Source organism: Cricetulus griseus, chromosome 2, assembly GCF_003668045.3.
Source record: "Cricetulus griseus strain 17A/GY chromosome 2, alternate assembly CriGri-PICRH-1.0, whole genome shotgun sequence".
Taxonomy (NCBI): Eukaryota; Metazoa; Chordata; class Mammalia; order Rodentia; family Cricetidae; genus Cricetulus; species Cricetulus griseus.
The window spans coordinates 98,813,256-98,840,112 of record NC_048595.1 but is presented as its reverse complement, the minus strand read 5'-3'; the positions used below and the strand labels follow the sequence as shown (position 1 = coordinate 98,840,112).

Genomic DNA, 26,857 nt, shown 5'->3' with positions numbered 1-26,857 from the left:
CAAGAAGATGGTCAAAGAGGAGTGTTATTTATAGATCAATTCAAACAGGAAATAGTAATTTTTATTTTAGGATACTTAAAGTCACAGCTATTCTTTCTAATGTTAGACCCCTGGAAAACTCAGGTATCCGGGGTCCCAGGCCACAACCGCCGTCACCCCAATCACCAGGCGGATTCGAGAGCTTGATGCAAACTGCACAAGGCTTTATTGGTTTTTTTTTTTTTAGCGAGCTAACCCCATGTTAGCTCGGGTCTTTCACCCACCCGCCATGGCTAGCAAAGACAAGACCTAGGGCCTCCCAAGAGATCATGTAGGGCAGCGTAAGGGGAGTGTCTAGGGGTACGCACAGGCTCACTATTGGTGTGTCTCCAGGCTTGGAGGGCTTGCCCTGTGTTGATTGGTCAACTGGTTGTTATGGCCCATATGCCCTCCCAGGGTAGTTGCTATGCTCTGTGTCATTGCTGTGTGCTTGTCCGTAAAGTACACCCAGGGTCGTAAAGCATAGCGCCACCAGCTAACTTCTGATTGGTTCCTTGTCACGAGGCAGGCATCTGACTTTCTAGTGTCCAGGACAAGGTCAGACAAGCATGTGTTCGGCCGCTATGACTGCTGAAAGGGGAGCTGGTCCCTTCACTAGCAAATTCCACCCACTGGTCTAAGTCTCTCAATCACCCCTGGAATAAGAAAGCATATCCAGTTTCCAAATCTCAGCAACACAGCCCCCTAGCTTCTTGACCCTTAGAAAGTCACTCAGTGATTCTGTCCCTCAGTATCTTGTTTTGTAAAATTAGGGTAACAAATGTCTCCCCAACCCCAGAGGGCTGTTGAAGGTATCATATCAGTTAATATATATGAAGTGCTTCGACCAATGCTTGTCACGCAGTGAGTGTTCAATGTCTCTTAAGCAATGTGGTCAAGTACTAGAGAGTATTTTACTTGGAGTATGCCACACCAAAACACACATATATACCTCACCTACAGGAGAAGTATGTTTGCATACACAGCACCCTGAAGTATGAGTTGTACACTCACAGTCACAGCTCCATAGAAGAAAGCATGAGCGCACACATACATGCACACATACCCCCCCCCCCACACACACCACCATAAAACAGATGACCCTGAAAGCCACTGCTCCATCAGGAAGTGACTCCCCAGTCGGAGGCTCCTGGGTGCCATGTCAGGACCCGTATATGTCCATTCTATCTATTCCAGTTCAGAGAGCTGGAATCACTCCTATTATCTTTAAGATATTAGCTTAACAGCTACAGGATGCTGTGGCCTTGGCGGTGAATGGCTCCTATCTAAATAACAATAGACTTGGGCCCAAGTGAGTTTACACTCATCCTGAAGACTAGGTGATATGTGCAGCTATGAAGTGCCTGAAGGCCAAGTAGTATATGCAGCTATGGAGTGTCTTCAGGGAAGTAATTGATATTTGCCCTTTATATATGATAATAGAAGTCTTCTGCCATTGTCCCAATCTTTGGTTGGTTACTTAAGATGATATATGAATAAACTGAGGCACATTCAGTATGGACTGAAACTGCCCTCCTGACAACAATTCTGTGTGTTTCTGACTCTTAACTTTCTTAGCTAGCCTTTCCCTCATCCACACTCCCCACTCAGGAACAGACCCCGGGCTCCTCCGCTGGTCCCAACCACAGCCCCACAAACATCAGTCCACAACAGTGCCATGGTGTGGCTGCAAAGAGCTTCGGGAATTCCACCAAAAGGCAAGCATTGCTGCTCCATACATTCCTGCTGTGTTTCCCAGAGCACAAGTGGGCCACCTGAATTTTTACACCAAGAAATAGCCCCTGGAGCCAGTCAGGAATCTAGAAAAGTCAAGCATTCTGTCCTAGTTCTAGAAAAACAAGCTTCCTCACAGCAATCCAGAACCTGTCCCAGAATTAGTAGATCAAGACCTCTAGAAACAATCACCCAAGGTCTACCCCAGCAGTGGGTCTAAGGACCAGTGTCGGTTCCCCATGTGATCTTCTAACTAACCCTCTAGGACAATGTGGGTCATCTGTCAAGGTCATGTCTACCCCTGGAGTATAGACATAATATTCTGACTATTAGGGAATGAAAAAGAAAGCTAAGCACTGGTCACAAAGGACCTCTGTGGACCAGGAATTGTCCAGTAGCTGGGACACTTTATGTGCTTAGCTCCTAGTCTCCAGAGCAACATACAATGATGAGTCAGACAGGGAAAAGTGGTCACTTTTACCAAATCCCAAATGTCAATGATGGCCTTTTTCTTTCTTTTCTGTTTATTTTGTTTCATTTTGGTATTTTGTACATAATGGGCACACATCCCACCACTGAGCTTCTCCCTCAGTACTTAGAGAGAATCAAAAGTGTCCTCTCCAAATCCTAACAAGAGATTCTCCCATGCTGCTCAGGACACAGGTAACAAGGGAGGTTTTCTCCAGACATTCCATATTCTGTAATTTGGCACCCAGATTCCCTCATAAATGCATCGATATAAACTAATATGTTCCTAAAAGAATGACCCACATAGAAGCCACAGCAGATCCCAGTGTGGCCTCAGGAGGCTACCAATCTATTGCCAACATTCAGAAACAAAGAGCTTCGAAGCTTAAATGAGAATACTTTCCTGAAAGGGTTTACAAAGATTAAATGGGAGGATGCACAGTAATTAACTATGTACATTGTCTAGATTATTATACACATATGTAACATTTAATTATGTACACATGTGTGTTTACATACGGATAAATTAAATGCAGCATATTGACACATGTATGTAAGGAAAATAGGCTTTCCAGAATCATCCCTTGCACCCTTGCTGCGCCTCTTACTCCAGCCACCCAGAACCCCCCTTTTCAGACAGAGCACACGATTTCTGTGCTATTTTTGTCACTCATCCTTTTCCCTTTCATTTCCATGTGACAATCCCTTACTCACTGTCCTCCCCACCACTTTATGTGTAGTCCCCCAGATGGTAGGCTGGGGCAAGCAGGAACCCTGTCTGTATCGTTCAGTCTGGGTGTTAGAATACGGATCAGTAACCGGAGTGTCTCCTGAGTGTGGGGTTAGATTCCAGCACCAGGCTGATCTTGGGCTTCTCCTCAGGGCCCTGCCATGCAGGCGATGCAGTACTGCCTGAGCATGAGTGACAGTGACAAGCGTCTCCAGGAACAAGCTCCCTCCTTTCCTCCAGAAGGGATATTCCAAGCTTTGCTGGCTGGTCCCTCAGAGTCCCTTGGTTGGGTTTGTAACAACCCCTCCCTCCCTTTGAGAAATATCCACCTCCTGTCATGTCCCTTGCTTCTCCAAAAAGGAAGCAGGAATGCACTTGTACGCAGAAGTGCTCATGTCCAACCAGAATTAATAATTTATTACAAGAGTTTCTTAGCTCTTCCAACAGGAGTCCTAAAAGTGATACAAACTGTTGTTTTGATTGCTTTAATGGGATTTCCCCTAGACGCCTGAGTTCATTTGCCTGTATAAACTGTAGCCAGTAAAAACAGAGAAAGCCTGGGGAGGAAAATGCTCCAGCCACTCAATGGTACAAAGGCTCTACCACTACAGGAGGATGGGACCTGGACCACTGCAGGTGGATGAGACCTCTGGACCACTGCAGGCAGATGGGAACTGGACCACTGCAGGTGAATGGGACCTGGACCACTGCAGGAGGATGGAACCTCTGGATCACTGCAGGAGGATGGGACCTGGACCACTGCAGGAGGATGGAACCTCTGGATCACTGCAGGAGGATGGGACCTGGACCCCTGCAGGTGGATGGGAACTAGACCCCTGCAGGTGGATGGGAACTGGACCCCTGCAGGTGGATGGGACCTGGACCATTGCAGGCTGATAGGAACTGGGCCACTGCAGGTGGATGGGAACTAGATCACTGCAGGAGGATGGGACCTGGACCCCTGCAGGTGGATGGGACCTGGACCCCTGCAGGTGGATGGGACCTGGACCCCTGCAGGTGGATGGGACCTGGACCACTGCAGGAGGATGGGACCTCTGGACCAATGCTCCTCTCCACCCCAGTTCTAGGCACTCTGATGCAAACTGGTTCCTGCCCCACACCGCCCTACTGCAGGATATTTGATCACACTGTGAACCCAGATATTGCATTATATACTGGAAAAATCTGTTTCTTGTGGGGTGGCTCAGTCCTAGCACATACCTTTAATCTAGTAACTTTCATCTTGAAGATTTTTAACATGATTAAAGTCAACCATAGGTTAAGAGGTAGAGTAAGCAAGCAGTTGACAGGAATTGAATACAGGATCATTAAGAAAAAACAGAGAGTAAGAGGGAGTCAGGAGGACACATAGAGAGATGCACAAGAAGTAGACGGGAGGCACATTGAGGTTTGAGGGATTTTGTTTGAGACAGTGGAGGAGGCAGGAGGCTTCTGGGATGTCGGCTGAGGAGGAAGGTCAGCTAGGTGCTCTCTCTCTTGGAGCTAGTAGGCTTTGACCCCAGTATCTGGCTCTGGCGTCTTCACTTGTAAAGTCAAACCACTGAGACTGAGTCAAAAACAGCACCTGCCTGTTGGGATTTCCAGTGCTCTTTTCGTAGAGTGGCCCTGCTAAAGCCCCATTTATGCTCTCTCATTTAATCAGTACAGCTTCTGTGACAAAGGTATTACTATTGTTCCTATGCTAGATATGAGGAGATTGAGGTGAAAGCATTGGTACTCTGAGTATGTTTAAATACCTTTACCCAAGAAGGTAGAAAGGCGAGTCCTTGCCAGGAAGAGATGGCAATCAGGGATCAAATGCAAATGCAGGAGGCTCCCACAGTCGCTGCAAGTAAGCCTTCCATTCCTTCAAGAAGCTCAGTGTAATAGGTTGCAACACTGTCAGGTCCCTGACACCCCCTCCTCCCTTCTGTCTTTGGGGCTATCTGAACAAGGCTGGGATCCGCAGGCTCCGTGTTCCTCGTGCCTTATCCAAGCCACTGCTCCTACACATTGCTGTCTGCTGTAACACTTCCTTAGTTCTCCATTCCCCTGCCCACATCGGTCGCCTGACCGCTCCAGTGTCCTCCAGATCTCCCACTTTGTGTTCACCTGCCCTCACCTTCCCTGAGTCACTGCTCAGGAAGGATGTGTCCAGTCTCCTCACAGACCCCAGGACCTCCAGGTTCATCTCAAATACTTGAACACGAAACCGCAGCAGGTAATGGTCCTCGGCCCAGAACACAGACATGACTAGCAAATCCATCATTTCCCCAAGATGGAAGACGTAAGTCGCTTCTCCTTGATTTCCCTTGAGGCCCTGGTTCTGTCCCTTGGGCCACAAAGACAACTGTCTCTTCTGTGCTCCCACAGGAGCTCCCCAGTCAGACAATACCCTCTATAGCCACTGGGTTTTCTTTTCTCCAGGCCAGACAGCTCCAGTTCTTTGAAAGACGAGTCTGGAAGTGGGGGAGTTGGGTGGTGTGAGCCGCTGTTAATGCTGGCCTTGTGAGGAAGCACGTTAGGCAAGGAACAGGAAGAGAGCCTTTCATTTTTGTGTATTATTGACTTGCCATTTGGATTTTTTGCAGTGCATTATGTCCCTTCTGCTTTGCCTCATTGGAATAGACTCTGATGGCCTTTTTCTAATTTTCTGAGACTTTCCAAGTTTCATTAGACTTTTAGCTTTGGGGGAAAAATGCAACCAGGGGCTTTATTAAAAATGGCTCAGCAGTTAAGAGTAGCAGCCGCTATTGCAAAGGACCAAGGTTTGTTCCCAGCACCCACGTGGTGGCTCATGGCCATAAGTAGTAGCTCCAGTGCCAAGGGATGTAATGGCTTCTTCTGGCCTCTGGGGGCACTGCACACACACGGTGCAAAGACATACATTCAGGTAGCAGACACAGGGATTTTATAAACGTTTATCATCAAGGTCACGATCTGCTCCAGGTGCTGTTTGGCTTCATTGCTGTGGTGTAGGTGCATGTCTAGACACTCTCAGGGTTTTGTTTGTTTGTTTGTTTTGCTTTTTGTTTGTTTGTTTCAGTTTTTTACCAGGATTTAAAATTTTGGCACATGGATTTTTTTTTTCAGGAAGTTTGTCTTGGGTGTTTCTGGGTTTATTTTTGTGTTGTTTGAACAAATCAAATGTAGATTTATTAAGAAGAACTAAGATAGGACTCTCACAAGTAGTAGGGACTCCAAGGAAGGAATGTCCTGTTTTGTTTGTAATTACGTGTGTGTGTGTGTGTGTGTGTGTGTGTGTGTGTGTGTGTGTGTATGTGTGTGTATTCTCCCACCATGTGGGTACCCAGGATCAAATGCAGGTCATCAGGCTTTTAGCATCTTTACCTAAGTCATGTCACTGGACCTGGTTTTGAATCTTCTTTGGACTATGCATTTCACTTATTTTTTTTTTTATTTTATGAGCACATCTGTTTGTGTGAGAGTGTTGGATCCCCTGGAACTGGAGTAACAGACAGTTGTAAGCTGTCCTGTGGGTGCTAGGAATTGAACCTGGGTCCTCTGGAAGAGCAGCCAGTGCCCTTAACCATTGAATCATTTCTCCAGGCCCTGAACTATGCATTTTTAATTTTATTGCATTGTGATCAGAGAGCACAGTTCCTAGGGTGGGCTGTTGGAATTGCTAAGACTTGCTGTCCCACCTGGGGAGTGGTCATCTCATAAGTTCTGTCACCATGTGTAAGAGCCTGTGGTTCTGCTACTTGGCCCTGAAGCGAGCTGCTCCATGAAGCTCATTCACTACATTGCTTGAGTCTTACAAATATCCCTGCCAGCATTTTGTCAGCATGAGCTCTTCTTTGGGTTGTTAAAGTCTTTGAAAGATATCATGGGATTATTTGCTGGTAATTTTTGTTTCTGATATTTGAGACTCTGTGGCTAAAAGTGTAGAAATCCAAATTGCTTTGCTATCTTCCTAGGATTGTTTTTGTAATTTTTGTTTCTGATATTTGAGACTCTGTGGCTAAAAGTGTAGAAATCCGGATTGCTCTGCTATCTTCCTAGGATTGTTTTTGTTATCATTAAACAATGACCCTTTGTCTTTGAGGAGGTTTGGGACTTTAGAATTTATTATCAGGTGACTTTTCTGGTTAGCACTGATGGGTCTATATTATCTATCACATTACTCGAATCCTTTTAATTCCATCTTGTTTCAAGTTGTCGTCTATAAATAGCATATTTGTATGTTTTTATTTTAGTTATATAACTTATGATCTGAAAGTTTTCATCTTGAATACTTCCATATAGTTTTATGTTTTATGATCTCTAACTTTTTGTTTGTCTTGCGTTTTCCTTGTGTTCTTTATTCCTCCTCTCTTTTCTTCCTTTGGATTTACTTGGAATTCTCTGTGTCTCTCTTTTTCTCTTCTGGTTTGGAAGTCATGCAATCTGTCACATCTAATAACACATTATTAGTGGGGACCCTGAGTTTACTCCACCCCCCCCCCCCGCGACTCCCACAGTTCCTCACGCCTCCCCTCTACCTGGGCAGTATGTGATTTTGGAATGCTGTAACTTAAACCATGCCCTTGTAAGTGTTGTCTGCCATTATTATCTCTTTTTCTACTTGTTTAGAAATCCCCAAAACTAGCCAGGCTTTTGACAGTCAATATAAGTTGTTGAATAATCCTATTTAAATTATCCTTAATTTGTCAATGAATTGGTTACCATGACTTCATAAAACCTACTCTCTCCTGTGTTTTGTGTCTTTCTTGTAGGCAATATATAATTGAGTCCCCAGCTTTTCTTCCACACTCTGCCCCCTGCCACCCCCTGATGGGTGCGTTCAGATCACTTTCATCCAGAGTGCTTCTTCGAAGAACTGGATGGACATCTACTGTTTATAGTTTTCTGTTTTGCAGAAGCATTCCTTGCTCCACTCCCTCTTTGCTTTACTCCTTTTCCCACGATTCCATTTTGTTTATTCTGTTAGCATTTCACTTAGTCTTTTTAGAAAGTTTTATAAATTATAGTGCTTTCCTTGGAATTTGAAATACGCGTTTATAATGCTAAGTCCACCTCTAAAATGACATCATTTCTCTTCATTGGTAGTACAGGTCCCACCCACTTCCTCCCTCCTGCCCCCAAGACATTGTTGCAGTTCATTCCCTGTATCTATTTATATTAATTACCCTATCCAATGTTACTATTGTTACTCTACACTGGTGCTTTTAGACCAGTTAAGAGTGACAAAAACCATAGGTTTTATTTCATCTTCATTCATTCCTTCTCTGGCTACCTTCTTTGTGTAGCTTTGTCTCTGACTCATATAATTTCCCTCTCAAACACTCAAATGTCCCCTTTCAAACGTTTTTAGATGAATTGAATTTGTGTTATGTGTATGAGTGTTTTACCTGCATGCATGGGCATGTACATATGGAGGTCCTGAGAAGCCATTAGAACTCCCTGGAACTGGAGTTACAGATGGCTGTGAGCCACCATGTGGATGCAAGAGTAACAAGTGCTCTTAACCTCTCGACCATCTCTCCAGACCCTTAAATGTTTTTTTTTTTATTAGTTCTTTGAGAATCTCATATAGTGCATTTTAATCATATTGAGTCTCACTCTCCCCCCAACTCCTCCCAGATCCACTCCCTCCTCACTAACCCCTCATCTTGATATTTTTTGAAATCACCTATTAACTCCAACTTACGTTGCCTATGTACTCCTGCTCCTGGGGCAGACCATCTGCTGGAGTGTGTCTGACTTGCCAAGGGGTTACATACAGTTTCTGACCAGCAATCTCTGTAATTCTTCACTTTCTTCCTCTAATAACACAGTGGATTTTATTTCTATTTTGCTTGTTTGTTTGTTTATTTGTTTGAGACAGGATCTCACTGTATAGCTCAGACTGGCCTCAAACTCATAAGAGATCTGAGGTTGTGGTTAAAGGAAAGCATCTCTATGGCAGGAGATGTGGTGGTTTTCTATTTTCTCATTTCTTTTGTGATTTTGTCTTGGATATTCTGAATTTGACTGAGACATGCCTCCACGTAAATATTTTGGTGCTTGTAGGGGTTAGGGGGCTCTGAAATTCTTGCATCTGTGGGTTAGTCTCTTGTCATTCATTTTGGAAAATTCTTGGCCATTACTATTTCAAATATTTATTTGTTTTCTCTTCTCACATTCCACATATGTGGCTCCTCTTTTCATTTCCCCACAGTTCCGAGTTTTGTTCTTTGTCTTTTCTGCCTCTCGCATTTCAGTTTGGGAACTTCCTGTTGATGTATCTTGAACAAGCTTGATTATTCTTTGCTGGGCTGTATCCACTCAGGTATTCTTGATTTCTGTTCCTCTTTTTATTTCTAGCATTGCCTTTTGAGACTTCCCATCATTTGCTATCACCCACATGTTTTTGCATGCTGCCTACTTTTTCCACTGCAATTAACATATCAATTATACTTATTTTATGTTTCCAAATGTTTCCAAAGTCTATGTCGTGTGTCGTTCTTCTGGGATGCTTTCTCTCTCCTTGCTTTATTTTCTCTTGCCTAATTTGTTTTGTTGAAATACGCACATGAGATATTGGGGTTATGACTCAGTAGTACAGTGTTTGTACCCCCCCCCCCGCTCTAGGGCTCGGTCTCCAGCACCACATACACACACACACACACACACACACACACACACACACACACGAAAGTCCTGAAATGTACATGTGATACACCAAGGACTAGAAATGGCAGCGTAGAGGACTGTGGTGCAAGGTTCGGTGTTTTACGTAGGAGATCTCTAACTCTACTTTTTCATGCTTCTCAGGTTTTGCAGTGACTGTTAACCATGTGACCTCAGTTCTCTGATAGCCATAAAGTCTGTTAACCTCCCACGTGTTCAGCTTTATTTTTGCTACTAAGATGGAAATGGCAACTTCTAAACTCCACCTCTCAGAGCTGAAACTGGAAGTCTCTAAAATGTCACCCAAGTCAATGTTTAGCCATTCAGTGAAATGGTGGTAGACCCCACCTTAAATGATAAGCGACTGTGTATTTCATTATAAGTCAAGTGTTACTCTCTCCTGAGGGTTCAGGGAATATGCAGGTGTGTGCTCGTGACCATGTGTGTGCAAGCATGTATACATGTGCATGGCGCCTGGAAGTCACTCTCAAATGCCATTCCTCCACCCACCTTGTGGAGACAGTGTCTTTCATTGGTGTGACCTGGATGGCCAGTGAGCCCCAGAAATCTGTCTGTCTCTACTTCCCCAGGACTGGGACTCTATGCACATGTGACTACACATTTCAGGACTTTGTGTATGTGTGTTGTGTTGGTGATTGACCCTAAGATTTCAGGCAAACACTATACCACCAAGCTACACCCTCAGCCCTGCTGTGCACAGTGGTACTTAGGATAAATTCAGGTATTTTATGACATTATTCTCCCCACTCTTTACCTTCCTCTGTTGTGTTTCTACTTCCTCAACTCTTGTCTTCCAAACCGTCAATTTTTTTATTCAGCTGTTTCTTAGTGGACATTTACTCTGTCATTGAACTTTTCATTCTAAGGCATAGATACCAACCACTTTTATTTCTAGATGTGATTTTCTAATCTCTCTCTCTCTCTTTCTCTCTCTCTCTCTCTCTCTCTCTCTCTCTCTCTCTCTCTCTGATGTTTTAGTCTTTTATAATGGTTTCTAATTTTATCTCCTCTTTGATCACTTTATAGTTTCTTTCAATCTGTTTGTTATCTTAGGTTCTTAGAGTTGGATTCTCTGACTGTCTTCTGACTCACTCTCATTTTCTTGCAAGGTTTACATCTTTTAAAATGAGATCATTTGTAATAGCTGTGCTTCTCTGAGGCATCTGTGGGATTACACTGACATAATTCAGTTAGTATAAATTTCTACTCTTGTGTTTCTTATGCAAACTATGACACGAGAAACCACATATGGATATAGCACAGGTTTGAGGTTTTAACTTCTTTTTTTTTTTTTTTTTTTTTTTTTTGGTTTTTTGAGACAGGGTTTCTCTGTATAATAGATCCTGAAACTTGCTTTGTAGACCAGGCTGGCCTCAAACTCACGAAGATCCAGCTGCTTCTGCCTCCCAAGTACTGGGATTAAAGGTGTGTGCCACCACATGCCTGAGGTTTCAACTTCTTATTGGGAACTTTTATCCTACCCTGAGTCCCATGCAGTCAGGTTCTCTCAAGATAAGAATGAGCCTGGCCTATGGCTTTTTTCACAGACAGTGTGTGCCTTCCAGCCACTGGGCAGTTTGCCAGTGTATCAGTTCCAACTCCTGCATCACCTAAGCCAAGTCTCTGGCAAAATCAGCAGTATATTCCACCCCCCCCCCCCCCGCCAATTCACTAGAAACAACCCAGGACAGGCACCCTGGGCCATAAGGACATTAGCACTAGCTCTGGGAGGTCTGGCTCTGAACCTTTTAGCTTAGCCCCTGAAGATATACCTCTCTCCCAACCTCAGTACAGCAAAAATATTTTACTGTTGCTCTTGGTGCAGTGCTCCTATCGTTTGAAATATGAAGGGAACCTGAAGTGGACTGGGCCATGTTAACAATCTGGGTTCATTTAAAATATAATTTGCAAACCAGGAAGGGTTCATTTTTTATAATTTTGAAGAGCTTTATGATACTAAAGTCCTTAAGGTAAACTTCCAATGTGGCTTCAAAACTAAACAATGGGCAAGAATGATTGGTTCTTTTGTCCTTTTTAGTTTGTATTTTATTCTTTGAGTTGGGGTCTCAACTGGCCCAGGATGGCTCATATATACCACGGAGCCAAAGATACCAGAACTTCTGCTTCCTCTCCTTCACCTCCTAAGTGCTGGAATTCTAGGCATTACCACACCAGGTTCATGTGGTGCCAGGACTGAATCAAGAGCTTTGTGCATGCTAAGCAAGTACTCTACCAGCTGAGCTATACCCAGGCCTTTTCTCTTTTTTAAATTGCAAATATTGGTCAGCATGGTTTGAGGGGAAACATCTCTACCCAAGTCAGTTCTCACACAGTACCTTAGGCTGTGTCAGCCATTATTTCTTTATGCCGCACACTATAGCACAGGTGGTCAATGTCACTGACATGGCATGTCTGTAAGATTTCCTGGATGAATGAATGAATAAATGAATGAGAGAACAACCCAGCAAAATGCAGGCAGCTCTGTGACAATTCCCTTGTAATCTTAAACCCCACAGACAAGGAATTTGCCTGTCATCAAAATCAGTAGAATAGACAGGAGGCGAAAAATGTAAACATGTCAAAATAAAAATAAGAGATGGATTCCGATTAACTTTATACCTTACAGAATGCTAGAGCTTAAATGAATCTCAAGGATGACCCAGTCTAACCCAGCACCAAAAATGCAGAAACCCTGAGCAAACCATTATTGAAGACTAGGGGCCCCATGCTTTCATACTCTAACACCTCACTTGGTCATCCCCCAAGAATTCTCTTGCCTCACCATGATTTAGGGGAATCCACCCTTATGCTTGATCCAAAGGAAGACAAAAGAACGATCAGTGGCTTAGAAAATGTTTTCAAAGCTTCCAGGGAACAAATGAGTGTTCTGAAGGCAGTCTCTAGACAGCAATGTCAAGAATGCTGAGCCCCCAAGACACAGGTCATGTGCATTCTTGGGCGTCTTAGAAATGATGATAAACCAGGAGGTGGCGGTGCCTGTTTTTAATCCCAGTACTTGGGAGGCAGAGGCAGGTGGATCGCTGAGTTCCAGACCAGCCTGGTTGATAGAAAGGGAAGAGGGAGGGTAGTCTAGCCATAGAGGGTACCTCCTGGGATCTAGAAAGCAAGAGTAACTGAACACTCCATGTCACCATCTCATTCCAAAGACAAGAAGACATTCAAGTGAAATAGTGTGTATGTATGTGAGTGTTGTCTGTATTCCTCGTGTGGTGTGTGTATGTGTGTGTAGGGGTGTTATCTATGCTCCTCGTGTGTGTGAGGGGGCTGTTGCCTGTATTCCTCATGTGTATAGTGGGAGGGTATTTTCTGTACTCCTCATGTGTGTGTGCGTTGGGGAATGTTGTCTGTCCTCCTCTTCCCTCATGCTGGGGAATGAGATCTATGTTCACTCCCATCCTGCCATAGATGTTATCTCTAATCCTCTTGTAGCTCCCTGCCTAGGAATGAGTTCTCTCTTCTGGGCTTGCTGTGCTCCCTTAGCTAAGACACAGTGTAGCAGTCTCACTGGGTCTTTGCTGTCCTGTCTGCACACAGGGGTGACAGAGGTTCTTGTGACCTGGGAGGAAGATGCATCAAGTGGCTCTTTTCTGAATCTATCAGGGCACATGGTGAATAGTGAGCATACACTCAACATAACACCACAGTCAGAGATAGCACTCTGTGAGTCTGGGTTCCAACAGGAGACAGTGGTTGTGGATTATGGGGCCATGGGTGACTCACAATAGTGGGCAGGACTCTTGTCCTGCCTGGACCAGAGGGTCGGGAATATATATTCAGGTATAGGCTGATGCTCTGTGCAGGGAACCAGTGATCAGCATCTTAGAGTGTGAACAACATAAGAAAGTAGTAATTAGGGTACCTGCTGCCAAGCACTTGACAAGCTGTTCCTGTTATCCACACACATGTGCATACTCATACATGTGCACATGACAGCCTGAGAGACATAGTTAGCAACCCTCTTGACACAGAATCAGCCCAGCTCTTGTAGTGCGGTGGGTTGAGGCCTAGCCAGAGCAAGAGCTTCTTATGGGCAAGCAAAGGGACATGGGCAGTGAAAGGTCCTGTAAAAGACAAACTAGGGAGAAAACCACAAGCAGTTTTTGTGGAGGAATGGGCTACAGGAAGAAAGTTCCAATGGCCACAGCAGGGGCAGGGCAAGAGGCACCAAGTCCCGGTGAAGATGGACTCCTAGGAGGGAGCATGGTCCAGGCCACAGCACCCAGATTCTTTGTCACCCCAAGGCAACAGCAAATGTCCTCACTTCCAAATTCCATCCTTTTAGGATTAGAGTCCCTGACTTCCTGCCACTCAGACAATATTCCAGCTCCATGCCGGCATTCCTGCAGGCCTTTGCCCATGCTGCTCCAACTGTCCAGAGCACCCTCTCCAGCCAGTGCTACCATCTGCCCAGGTCTCCAGACATCCCGAGGGTACCACCTCTAGGAACTTCCTGCACTTCTGGCATGGCACACCTGTCTCCCTATCCCTACCCTCCTCTACTGCTCACCCTCCTCATGACAGGACATTCATGCACCAGGGAGAAAAATGAGACCCCTGAAGCCAGAGCCTCATGCCCCCCACACCTCCACATCCCCACATACACCCCCCATATACAGTGCCCAGACCTTTATCTGGTTCCTGGTAGCTTCTGAGTCCATCCCTGATGACCAAGATCAGTCTTGTTGGGTGATACCAACAAATCAGCCCCTTACCAGGAGAAGGATGCTCATGAGATCAGGCAAACTTAGAAACCAGTCCACCTGCTGGCCGACAGAAGAGCCACCATGCAGTGGGCAAAGCTGCTCAGGACAACAGGAGGCACTTCTGGTGGCTTTCTGTTAGACAAGGAACAGGCCATCTCCTGATTTAACCCCCCATGACCTTTGAACTTCCCAGGAGGTCAGCAGCACGTCCCCTTCCCCAGCTGTCTCTCTGTCTCTGGCCCAATGGGAGGGAGGGCCCTGGGCCCGTTCCATTTTGTGCCCGTATTGATCTGTTGGCAGCAATGGGCTGGATAATTAGCCAGGAATTAGGGTTTCTATTACAGCCAGGAGGCTGCTCCAGCTGATTTATCACCTGAATAATTTACTGTGATTGAAAGGAAATTAAAATGAACTCCATTTGACAACTGTGAGCTTTTATGGGCTTTAGTGAAGGCTCAAAAGCCAGATTAATAGCCTTGTGTTGGTTAATAGTCTGCCGAGGGTAAATACAGCAGGCTGCAATCGGCTGCGTCCTCTCGGTGGCCGGAGGAGGGACTTGCTCTGCCAGAGCCAGTGCCCACCACAGTGACAGCCAGCATCAACTCGAGTTTTACTGAAACAGATTCCACTGCTGGCACACATGTGCATCCAAGCACTAGTGCACATGTGCACGCACACGTGTGCACACACACACACACACCCCCACACACACACACACTCACACCGCAACCCCCCCCCCACTCCCTTCTGTTCTTCTGAGGTGATTTTTACTCACTCTCCATGTAGGGAAAACAGAATTGCTTTTTCAATAGCCATTCTGAGAAGGAAGTGTTTCATTGCCCCAGAGTGGGTGTCGTTAACCTCTTCTACCAAGGCAAAAGGGATTCTGAGTTTTCCTATGAAAAGGGAAGGATCCAGGCTGGCCACCCACTCAGGGCAGAACTTAGCAGTGACCTCAGGACCATCCTGACATTAAGTTGGCCATGTTTGTTCCAGGAATGGAGTGGGTGACCTGTCCAGGCCCATGTATGTCTTGGAACAACCCACAGACTGTCTGAGGAAGGCCAGGCAGAACACTAGCCAGTCCAAGGACTAATCCCAGAACCCTCCAGGAACACAAATACCCATGACACTGTCTTGTACAATATGAAGACAGAGATGAGCCTGAGGTCAGACTCCAGCTCTGTGGCCTCAACAATCCTGAACCTGAAAATGGGTATACAATGTGTTTTAAAGCATTCATAACAGGGCCTCACAGGTGTGAACCAGTTGCTTTGAGGGCATTTAAAGGGATTGTCCAGTGTGGATGGCAGTAAGTCCTTGGAAAGCTGCTGTCATTGTCCAATTGTGATTATTATACAAAAAAGGAAACTGGGGTCCAGAAAAAAGTGAGGAGTTAACAGAGCAGAGGTGGGGCCCAAAGCAAGGGCCCTCAGCTCCTTGGTCAGGAGCTGACCCCATTAGATCTTCATTTCCCCCATTAGATCATTCAGTGAAAGTAACAAGCCCTGGGCCAGGTCTCAGGCTGCTTGGCATGCGGCAAATAAGTGAGATGGCTGGGGCCAGTCTCCACAGCCAGCAGCTCAGGGGCTCACTTCTTTGTGTCACTACCATCACTCTGGGGGTCACAAGGGTCACAGACAGGGCCCATGAACAGTCAGTCAGAAGACAGTGATCAAGAAGGGACTCAAGGAACTCATACCCTTGATGCATGCACCTTCCCCAGCGGCAGCCCCTGACTCAAGTCATCATTTGTCCATAGTGATTGGGAACAGGGCACGAGGGTATGTCATTCATAGTCCAGTGCCTGCATGTGTGCAGGGCAGCCTTACAGCCTCACCTTCCATCTCTCCTCATTACGGCATGCCACAGAGAGGTGAAGCAGATTAACCAGAAAACACTGAGTCAGTCATTATCCTGCCCTCGGTTTGCCTTGCTAGACCTGCCTCAGAACTCACAGACAGGCCTGCAACAGGCCACAGCATTCTGAAGGACACCAAAGAAACACATCTTCCCAGAGCCCGCAGCCCAGGCCTCCTCCCTGTTGGGCCTCATCTCCACCTTAACCAGTGTGGCCTTGGCCTTGGGATCCGGTGCAACATTCCCTCCTAAATATTGTTGCCCTCAGTGCAACCATTGAGCTCATGCCCCTGTCCCCTTCAGCATGCCACAGCATCTGTCAAGCTTTCTCAGATGTCTGTGGTTCCTGAGTTCACATCACACCAGGCTGTGAAAGAATTGACAGAGATGATAACCTGGTTTGTGCCTCTGTCCCCTCCAAGCCTGACACTGTACTGGGCCCACTGCCCATGCACAGGAAACGTGTTGGACCAGAGAGTTCCTGAATGAGTGAGGAGCTGGAAATATCTGGGATGCCTCCCAGTGAATGTCTGGCCTTGGGCCCATCTTCCCAGGCATTTAAATGGATAAAGTGGAACACAGCTTCAGGGCGTCTGCGAGATTCCCATGAAACCAGAGGGATTCACAACACTCAGGGTCTGTGTTTCATTAATACTGACTTAACGGAGACACTGGCAACCTTGAAAGCCTCACACCCTCACCCTTAGTCACTTATTTACATCTCACAAGCTCCGAGGACATGTGGCTTGTACCATCTCTCAGAAAGACTCAGCAGTGGAAGGCAGCTGTCTGTGATAGAAGCAGACTTTTCTCCCCAAAGCCCAGGCTAGAATGGATCAGCTTTGCCCATTACCCATGGCCATGTCCCATGCAGAGGAGACATTATTTAACTTGTAAGAGAGTGAGCATCCTCCCACAGTCCACTTATGGACACTTAAGCAGGACTGGATCATTCCACTCCTGCTTTCCACTCTGTCTCACCTCAGGGCCTTTGCACTTGCCATTCATTCACTCTGCCAGACACATTTCTCGGCATGCACCTCCAGAGGATGTTGTTGTTTACCATGGCAGCCTCCAGGCCAGCTCAGTCCCTGCTTCAGGTTCTCAGAGGGCCTTAGACCTCTCTCCAGTACCAACCTGTGATTCTTCTACAAATCCATAGTTTTGGGGCAAGTCCAAGCTCATCTGCTCACTGATGGGCGCACAGTGTCTGGTTCCAGGCCTTACCCATACTAGATAATTGCCAGTGTTTGCTAAGTGAATACTTGCTGGGCAACCTTAGGCAAGTTGCTTTGTTCCTACGGGCCTCAGTTTCCCTATCTGAAAGCAAACTGACTGAATGATCTGCAAAATTTCCCATAGGATCAGCTCAGAGAGAGCCGTGAAAGAAAGGCTGGTGTCTGACTTATCCATCAGAGCAGAGCTTCTGATGGCTGATCCCATGCCTGGACTATCCACACCTGTGAGCAGTCCCACAATGCTAAGTATAGGTCATCATGAGATATCCATGGCTGTGAGCCCGAGTATTTTTATATATTAGATCTACATGTTTAGATCATGTTCCTAACTGACAGGATGACAAAAATCACATGAAGTAACCCAGGAGATCATCACATACACCCCTAAGCAAAAGGCCCTGGGAAAGCACAGCATCCATTAGCTGCAGAGCAACCAGAGGAGTCACGTGCCTCTGGAGCTGGCCAGAGACAGAGCTATCAGGCCAAGAAGCTTCAGAGCCCCGCTTTGTGGGATGCTGTGACCAGCCAAGCTTGGCCCAAAACAACCAGAAACCCACTCTACAAAGACTCCTGCCCTCACCGTGCCACATGTTCCTGCTTCCAGGAATGGCTCAGACCTACACAGTGGCAGCGGATGTGGTGGGCCTGAGTCACGGACATACCTGCTCTGGCTTGATGGGCTCCGTGGTGGTGAAGATGTCTGAGTAGTGTTGTCTCTCAAACACGCGGTCCAGCACCTCCAGCTGCTGCTGTGTGAACAGATCTCCCCTCATCTGCTTCCGAAGGAAGTCTCTGCCTGGAAGTGAGTGGCCATTTGGCACTGGAGACTCCTGGATACCTTTGATGAGCATGAGAGAGAAAGGGTAAGTGGAGGCTATTCTGCCACTAATAGAGGAAAGGCCAGACCCTGAGTCTGGGAAGGGGGCTTGACTGACCCTCCAGCCCAACTCCCTGCCCATGACAGGGATTAGGGGCTACCTGGACAAGGTCACCTGCTGCTAACTGCTGACCCAGCCTCTCATAATCACAAGCCAGGCGTTGTGCAAAGCCCGTTTGTTACACATTATCTCCTTTACTTTCCACACTGACCCCAATATGTGTGCTGTGGTTTGTATTTGTGCCCCTGGCGCTTATGTCTTGGAAGTTTGATAGTCAGCGGTTGTTTAAAAGGGGCAGGGCCTTTAAGAGTGGGAGGGGTCACAAGACCACAAGATTAGGCACCCCCTTCTCCCTGGTTTCCTGTCTGGGGGTGCCTATTCCTCCTCCTCCTCCTCTCCCTCCTCTCAGTTCTTTTCTCTTTCACACAAACTTGTACACACTCACACTAGTCTTTGCCAAGGCTGAGCAAGCACCACAGGTTTGAACTTCAAGAACCATGAGCTCCTTTATAAAGTTACCTGCCCTGAGGAATTTCATTACAGAAACAACAACAACAAAAAGAACTAACTCAGGATATTACTGTTTTCTCCGTTTCACAGATGAAAATTCTAGGCCTAGAGAAATGACATAGTTTCTTTGCCTGAGGATTTGAGCTCGGAGTGACTCAAGGACTTAGTCATGGGCGTTATAGTCCCTTCTGTACCTCTCCTGTTCATGTTCCTACCTGCACTTTTGTCACCACCATCGTGTCCAGTCTGTAACACACCGATCTAGGAAGGTAGGCAGACACTCGTGCAGTTCTCATCTCACACCTGTGCTAGATGATAACCTGTCATAATCACAAGTGCACTGTCCCTGAGAGACTGCACCTCTGAGAATGTATTTGATAGCTGGCTTATGTTTATGGAAAGTGGTAGATGGTCAAGGTTCTTGGAAACAACCAAAGTTCATTCGTAGAGAACTGCTAAACGGACTGTGGTATTGCTTGGGCGATGGGAAGCCATGCAGCAGTGAGAAGGAAGAAAACCAAGATGCAAAGAACACCAGGATCCACGGTTGTGTGAAGCATGGGCAGGGGCATGATCCTGGTGTCCAATGTAGAAAAGATGGCTTGATGTGTTCTTGCAAATGTTCAGATATATGTATACTGCGTAAAGTCTTATTTTCTAGCATAAAACACACTAGAAATAGTACATATAATATGCTCGATATGAGTGGTACATGTGAAACAGATGCCTTTTGCTTCAGAACTTGAAAGCATTGCCTATTCCAAAGTGTAAGTTAAGAAAGTATTCCGCTGTGTTAGCTGCCCTCCATGTCTGTCTCTGGGGATGGTGTTTATGTTTCAAAGGAAGTACGATGAATTATTAATTTGAAAAATGGGACTGGACTGTCTTTTGTGCGTCTTGGATTTGACCTGTTCAAGATGAAAGCAAGAAGAGAGAAGAGAGAAGAGGCCTCCAGGCCTCATCATTGCCCAGGGGTCTCTAGCACCAGTTGTCCCTGTGGGCTGATGGGAGGCTGTAGAAATTAGACCCAGGTGGGACTTCTGCTTGTACTGTGGAATCCATGAGAGTACCACCAAAGGTCAGCTCTGCTATTGAGAGGCACTACATACCCCAGGCCTCATACAGCCTCTGCCCCAAGAAGCACACACTGCCCTGGATGTCGTTGTCATGATAAAACCCCACCTGTGTGAGGAATGAACCAAACCACGGAGCCTGAAGTGGTGGGATATTGTATCCCTGGGCCTCAGGCAGAAGATAGTGCTCTAGCTGTTCTGTCTGCAGAGCCTGAGTTTGAACAGACACCAACTTTGGGGGTTCACCTGAGTGCTGGCCTTTCAGGATATCTAAGAGAGCTAACACCCCACATGTTCTACAAGAAAGGCCTTTTGGGATGGCTTACAAGCTGCCTGAGAAGACAGATCCCTCATCACTTTCAAAGCAAGGCTGGTCCACAGCCTAAATGACCTGATAGGTGTGACCTAAAGTAGAAGCTGGTCCCTCTTAACAACATACCCAGCATAAAACCTGTGTCCCTCTTTTGGCAGTGACACTGGCCTTCTACAATCCAGGTGCCTGCTTTTGCCCACAGGATGTCATCCTTGTGCCCCTTCTTCCATCATGGCTCTTGGAGACTGTTCCTGTAAGGTCACCAAGAATAGCAAATGTGGGGACTTACTAACCGGTAATGCTGCACTCAGGGGAACTCAGACTGCCTTGATGACCAAGATGCTAGCAGCTTGTCCCCTGCAAGCACCTCCATCCACATAATTGCCTGAGTGGGGACAGAACTAAGTAACAATTCCTCAAAAGGTCACAGGATTACTGGGTGTGGTAGCACATGCCTTTGATCCTAGAATTCAGGAGGCTGAGGCAGGAGGATCAAGAGTTCTGTGGCAGCCTGTCAAAAGATCCTCTGTCAAGAAAAACAAAAACAAGTGACAAACAACAACAAAAAGACTTAGGACACTCCAAAAAGCATAATTATACATTCAATTTAGTAAATATTTAAAAAGTTACTCTGTACCAGGTAATATTAAAAACTTAAGATGATTTTAACTACAAGCATGTATGTATGTTGTATATGGAAGGGGTTATGTGTTCACAAATCTGAGTTCCCACAGAGGCCAGAGGCCTTGGATCCCTCAGAGCGGTAGTTACAGGTAGTTGTGAGCCACTGGATATGAGCGCTGGGAACAAACCTGGGTTAAGAGCAGTATGTACTCTTAACCACTGAGCCATCTCTCCAACTGCCAAAATTAAATTTTTAAAAAGCAGACAAGAAAAGGGGGTGCAGTGGTGAGGGATAGGACAGCCCACTTCAGTGAAATAATCAAACAAATAAGCACCTGACTACAAGCTGACTGATAGGACGCATGAAACAATTCCCAGAAATAGCCACATGTAACCATGTAAAGCTAGAGAGAATGCCCCGGCCCTGGGGGAGTTGGAAAGAGCTTCCGAGGGGAAGCTGTGTTTGAACCACAAGTAGAAGATGGGCAGGAGAGGAACAGACGAAACCCCAGGAAACTATAGAGAGGCTCAGAGGCCACAGAAAACTTGAGTCTTGCTGAAGGAGCCCTGAGAAGATGGGAGCAGCTGGGGAAACAATTACCCACTTCATTTCTCAATCCTAGGCCCTGTTTCCTAAACTCTGCTCCCAACTGCATCTTTGGAGACCAGGAGCCAATCAGGACAGCGTGGCTATCAGCCTGTTAGCCACAGGTTACCCAATCAATCCAGAAGTAACACAAACTACACTTCTCATTGGCCAGTGCCCTATTCTCCAGGACAGACACAGCCTGCAAGTGCACACACCTCCTCCTCCAGCATGCTTTCCATCCTGCCCCAGTACTTTCTCAGCTCCCATTCTTAGGACTCTAACCACCCCTCACCTTTGCAGCAAGCCACTGGGCCTTCATGTTCACACTGGGCTATTCATTAGTTCACCTCTGTTGCTGCCAGACAAAGTACCTGTACAATGAAGTTATGACCAACCCCTTCCTTCTGCAAATCTGGTCTATACAAACCAGGATCCCTCCGTGTGTCTTCACTCATCCACTCCCTCATCTCTCAGCCAAGCTCTGCAAGCGTTGATGCAAAGGATTCAGCCACAGACAGGAGCTAACACAGCTCTTCCCTTACTGGAGTTCCATCAGTGGAAGAGGTAAACATTAAATGGAAACTAATCAGGCCAGGCCAGGTGCAAGTACCACCCAAGATCAGCAAAAAGGCACCCAGTTCCTGGAGGGCAAGAACATGCCAGTCTACCTCTGGATGCTGCACACAGTGGGTGCACTGTGGGTATGAGCTACACAAAGAGATTATGTGCTCGGAGACAGTTACAGAAATGAATACAAAAAAAAAAAATCACCCCCAGCATGAGGGCAAGTCTGAACCTCCAGGCGGGCAGTGTGACTGTCTGTGGTGCTTCAGAGATGTTGACTTAATTGGAAGCTATGGTCTTAGAGGCAGGCTACAGAAAAACTCAAACCCATTTTATTCCAGGGAGAAACTCCAAACTCACCCTGTGAACAGTGTGCTTAAATATATAGCCAGATTCAGGCAAAAGTGCAAAGGTATATGGGGGCATGGTATCTTTAAATCTTTTTTTTTTCTGCTCCAAATCAAATAATATGTAATAGACCCAGTGCTGGGCTTAGTCAACCATGGCTCGTAGAATTAACATTCTGGAAGCTAGCTTCAGGGGAGCAAGGGGCAGGAAGCCCCTTCTCAGGAAGCAGAGAAATGCTGGCTTCAAATTTCAGGTTAAGCCAATGTTATTCAGAACTGGGCTTTGAAGCTAAAAGCTTTATACAATTGTGTCTGGTCACGCAAAGCAGGAGGAAGCAAGATGGCCTGAGATTCCCATCTGTCCGGGGAAAGCTGTCTCTTGTGTGTCTTAAAAGATCGTAAAGCCATTGCATTTTCTCCAAAGCTTGGAGGATTCTGGGAGTTTGCATTTTTCTTGCAGGGTTTTTGTTTGTTTCTTTGAAAATCATCACACACTTTATATCTGAAGATGCAGGCTGGGAGGAAAAAAATAAAAACAAACAGAAGTCTGCAAAATCCCTCTGGCATCATGGCCTCTGGGACTTGGCCTCAGCTGGGCAGAGAGGAGCCCTGAGAAACCAGCCTGGACTCTTGGGATCAGCCTCTAGCTTTTCTCAAAGTTGTATTTCTCCACAGAGTGGGGAGCAGCCCAGACCTATGCAAGCCTCTTCCATTCTCACAGCTTGTTCCCAGCAGAGCAGCCAGGTCCAGTGGGAAAAACATTCAGAGCTAGCAAACCAGGGTTATAGCTGTGTGTGCTTGGGTAAGTGTTTCTCTGTCTCTGGACTCCAGAGTCCCCATCAGTAAACTAAGGAGGCTGAGTACCACTGAGGTACTCACTGAGGCTGAGTTATGGTGGTACACATCTGTAATCCTAGCTCCCAGAGAATCAGGAATTTGAGTCCAGCTTGGGCTCGATGGTGAGTCTGAGGCTAGCCAGAACCACAAAGTGAGACCCTGTCTTAAAATATATATAGAGAGAATATAAAGCCATTTCTAACTTTTCTCCTTCAAAATCGACTTAGATTTTGTCTGCTAAATAATATCAAGTGATCATTGTCCTCTCTGTATTGCATTTGTAGGCAAACGCAAACACACCATTACCAATGCCCTAAATGATTGCTTCAGCCAACAAGTATCTAATTATCAATCTTTGTTTAGAAAGAAATGGACAAGCAGTAAGGAAGAGATCTCTTTAGGGAGAGAGGTTCCTGCTAGAGAAAGGAAGAAATCTCTTCTCTCTCTCTCTCTCTCTCTCTCTCTCTCTCTCTCTCTCTCTCTCTCGAGCACACGCATGTGCCTGTGCCTGTACCTGTGCGTGTGCGTGTGCGTGCGTGCGTGCGTGCGTGCGTGCGTGCGTGCGTCGTGCGTGCGTGCGTGCGTGTGTGTGTGTGTGTGTGTGTGTGTGTGTGTGTGTTGCTGGAATGAAACTGAAGGCTAGAGAGGTGCTCTATCACTGAGTCATGCCATCCAGGCCTAAGGTCTCTCTTTTCTTCCCTGGAACATATTCCCCAAGGCCTTTTACAATTCTGGCAATACTGCTCAGCCCCTACTACTGTGCTTACAGATTCCTCATCCTTACTCTGACCTGAGGTCTTTCCCAGGTCAGCTGGCTTGTCACTTCCTCCTACAACTGTGGTACCAATGTACTCCCAGAATGCACCACTCCCAACACATAGTGAGAACGCTAGAGAAAGACAAGTCCACATCCATCATTTGTCCCTAAGTCTTGAGCCAGCCTAATGGGCCTTGGATATCATCTGGGACATTTCCAGCTTGGGTCAAATGAGCTCAAGGAACTTGGAGTTGATCTCTGCAAGTATAGTGACCAGTTCTACAAACAGTCTAGACAGCCAGAGTAGCCCATATCTGAATTCTCAGCACGTGGGCAATAAAGGCAGGAAAATCAGGAGTTCAAGATGAGACTCAGATACATAGAAAGTTTGAAGCTAGCCTGGGACACATCAGACCCTGTCTCAAAAAGCAAACAAACAAAAATAAATAAAAGCAACATCTATAAAACAGACCAGTCATGTTAATCCACATCTGAAATGTTTTGGGTAGAATTCGCAAGAACCTTGATGTGAGCAAAATCAACTGTGGAATTTCTCCTCAGGAGGGGCTCAAGGTCACACAGGCTTCACCAAGGGTAAGGAGCCAGAATGGGCTGAGGCTGGCTACATTAGCTGGGGCTGCATTAGTAAACATTTCTGCATCTGTCCCTAGTAAAGAAAGAAGGGGCTTAGCAGTGACAAGGGAGTGCGGGTTCTCCAAGCCTCTTGACCTCTGGGTGAAGCTGTGCCCTGAACCAAGTGTGAAGTGAGCATTTTCCTCTCACTTTGTAGATGAGCACAGCACCACAGTGTGCCTGGCTGTGGTCACTCACGCAGAAGCAGACATATCCCTAGATCTCTGTAGGCAAAGTTTTCCGTCTAGACCTGATCAGTTCTGTTCCACCAACTGGTCCCCAAATAGCCACACAGAGACTTATGCCACCTACAATCTCGTCCTCTCTATGTGCACTTCACTTCCTGTCCTTTTCAGACCAAGTAAGACTAAAGCCTTCACTCTCCTCACCTGCACACTGGGAGCTGTGGCAGGCAGGATAAACCAGGGGTTTTGTGGGGACCAAACGAGATGATGTCCCTGACATGCCTATCAAGGCCCCTGCTGTCACCATCCTTTTCATTGGGAAAACCCTTCCCAGCCTCCCCTCCTGCATCCCCTCTTAAGGTTCAGCTGGCTTCTTGCCTTTGTTCTGGTGCCTCTTTCCCTGCTCCTTAATGCTTCATTCACTCTGTTCCCTGTATTGGCACACCCTTCACTCTGCCCAGCAAGCTCAGCCTGAAAGCCACCTCCTTACCAAAGCCTGTCTGAAAGTCCGAAGGCTGAATTAGTCACCCTTTCTTGTGGGTCTCTGTTAGGGGCTTTTCACAGGTTACAACTATGGTCTGCAGTTGACTTCTTACCACCCCTCTTGTGAGCTTGGTCTCAGGTAGTGGGATCTCCATGTATAGTCAAGGAGCTTGAGAGATTCAGTTGCTTGCTCAAGATCACACAGTAAAACCTGGCAGAGCACTTCCAGGCCTCTTACTATGCATGAGGATAAAGTGGATGTGTTTCAGGATAGCGGGGAGGCCTGGGCACTCCACATTTACAAACCCATAATACCTAAGCATCTTCTCCCCTCTTCCATTGTGTGTGTGTGTGTGTGTGTGTGTGTGTGTGTGTGTGTGTGTGTGTGTTACTCAAACTGAAGCCAGAGCCTTGCCCATACTTTCTAAGTACTCTACCACTTAACCTTTTTCACCTATTAAGATTGGATCTCACTAGGTCACCTAGTCTGGCCATGAGCTCACTCTACAAGCAGGCTTAGAAGTTGCCATCCTTCTCCCTCAGCCTCCATAGTAGCTGAGATTCCAGGCTTGTGCCACAGGGCCTGCCTGGACATTTCTTTAACCTCTCTAATTCTTAATTTTCTCATCTGCAAAATGGGATGCTCATATTCCATGGGGTTGCCTAAAGAGTCACTGTAAACCACTGAACACAACACCTGGTGCAGGGCAAACGCTGTTTTTAAGATGGTGAGCTAGCTTGTTTCCCTCACCAAAGTACGAGCCGTCTGAGTGCAGGGGCTCTGTGTGGCTATCTCACACAGGAGATGCTGGTGCTTGCTGACTAGATGATAACCTAAGGAGACAGATGCAAGGGGCCACCGGCTGCACACTTCAGGGAAACCCCACAATGGCCAGCCTCCATTATGAGTTCAGAAAATCATCCACTGTATCAGTGATTCTGGAGGAAGAGAGAAAGCAACAGCTACAGGTATTTTTCTACCTAAGATCTGAAGCACTTCACAAAACGCCGACACAAAGACAAACAACCCAGATTGACCTGAGACCCTCTCCCCGGCTTCTTAAAGTTCTCCCCAAAAGGCAAAGGCAGCCAGATGTCTATTGCTCTGTTTAACAACAGCTAATTCAGAGCTTCTATTCTCTGTCTCGGGTAACTTGGGGTAGATTAGGGACAGTCTAACAACCTAAGGGGTCCTGAGGAGAGGCTACCTGAGGTCATAATAAGTGAACAAGCACAAGGTACCAAGCCAGGCAAGGCAGTGGGAATCCAGGCAGGGACAATCAGAGCCAGTTGGTTGCCATTTTGGGGGAATCTATGGGGGACACAGACTTCTTTCTAGGGTCCAGTGTGGCAGGGCAGGAAATAGCCACGGCAGCCCAGAACCCAACTAACGTTTCAGATGATTTCATACATCCCTCCCTAAACTAGGGCCACAGACGGAGAAAATCTGAAGCAGCACAGGGGAAAATTCCACTGGAACCACCATGATTCAGCCATTCGTTTCACTCAATCTTTTCTTCTCGGGGAAGGAAAACACGAAATTGTAAAATTGGCAAATGCGTTCAGGTTTGACTCAAGCGAATCTGATTGTGCTGTGCGTTACCCAATGAGTCAGAGGCATCGGTGATGGAAAAG

The 26,857-nt window shown here is 46.5% G+C and overlaps 1 protein-coding gene across 2 annotated transcripts in view; it reads right to left on the bottom strand.

The window, feature by feature from the left end:
• Pax5 (paired box 5) overlaps positions 1 to 26,857 on the bottom strand; it is a 170,041-nt gene that overhangs the window by 97,655 nt on the left and 45,529 nt on the right. For both annotated transcript variants that reach the window (XM_027403196.2, XM_035439893.1), the window contains one exon: positions 18,092 to 18,267. In XM_027403196.2, the coding sequence (XP_027258997.1) occupies positions 18,092 to 18,267 (176 nt within the window). The remainder of the gene's footprint in view (positions 1 to 18,091; positions 18,268 to 26,857) is intronic.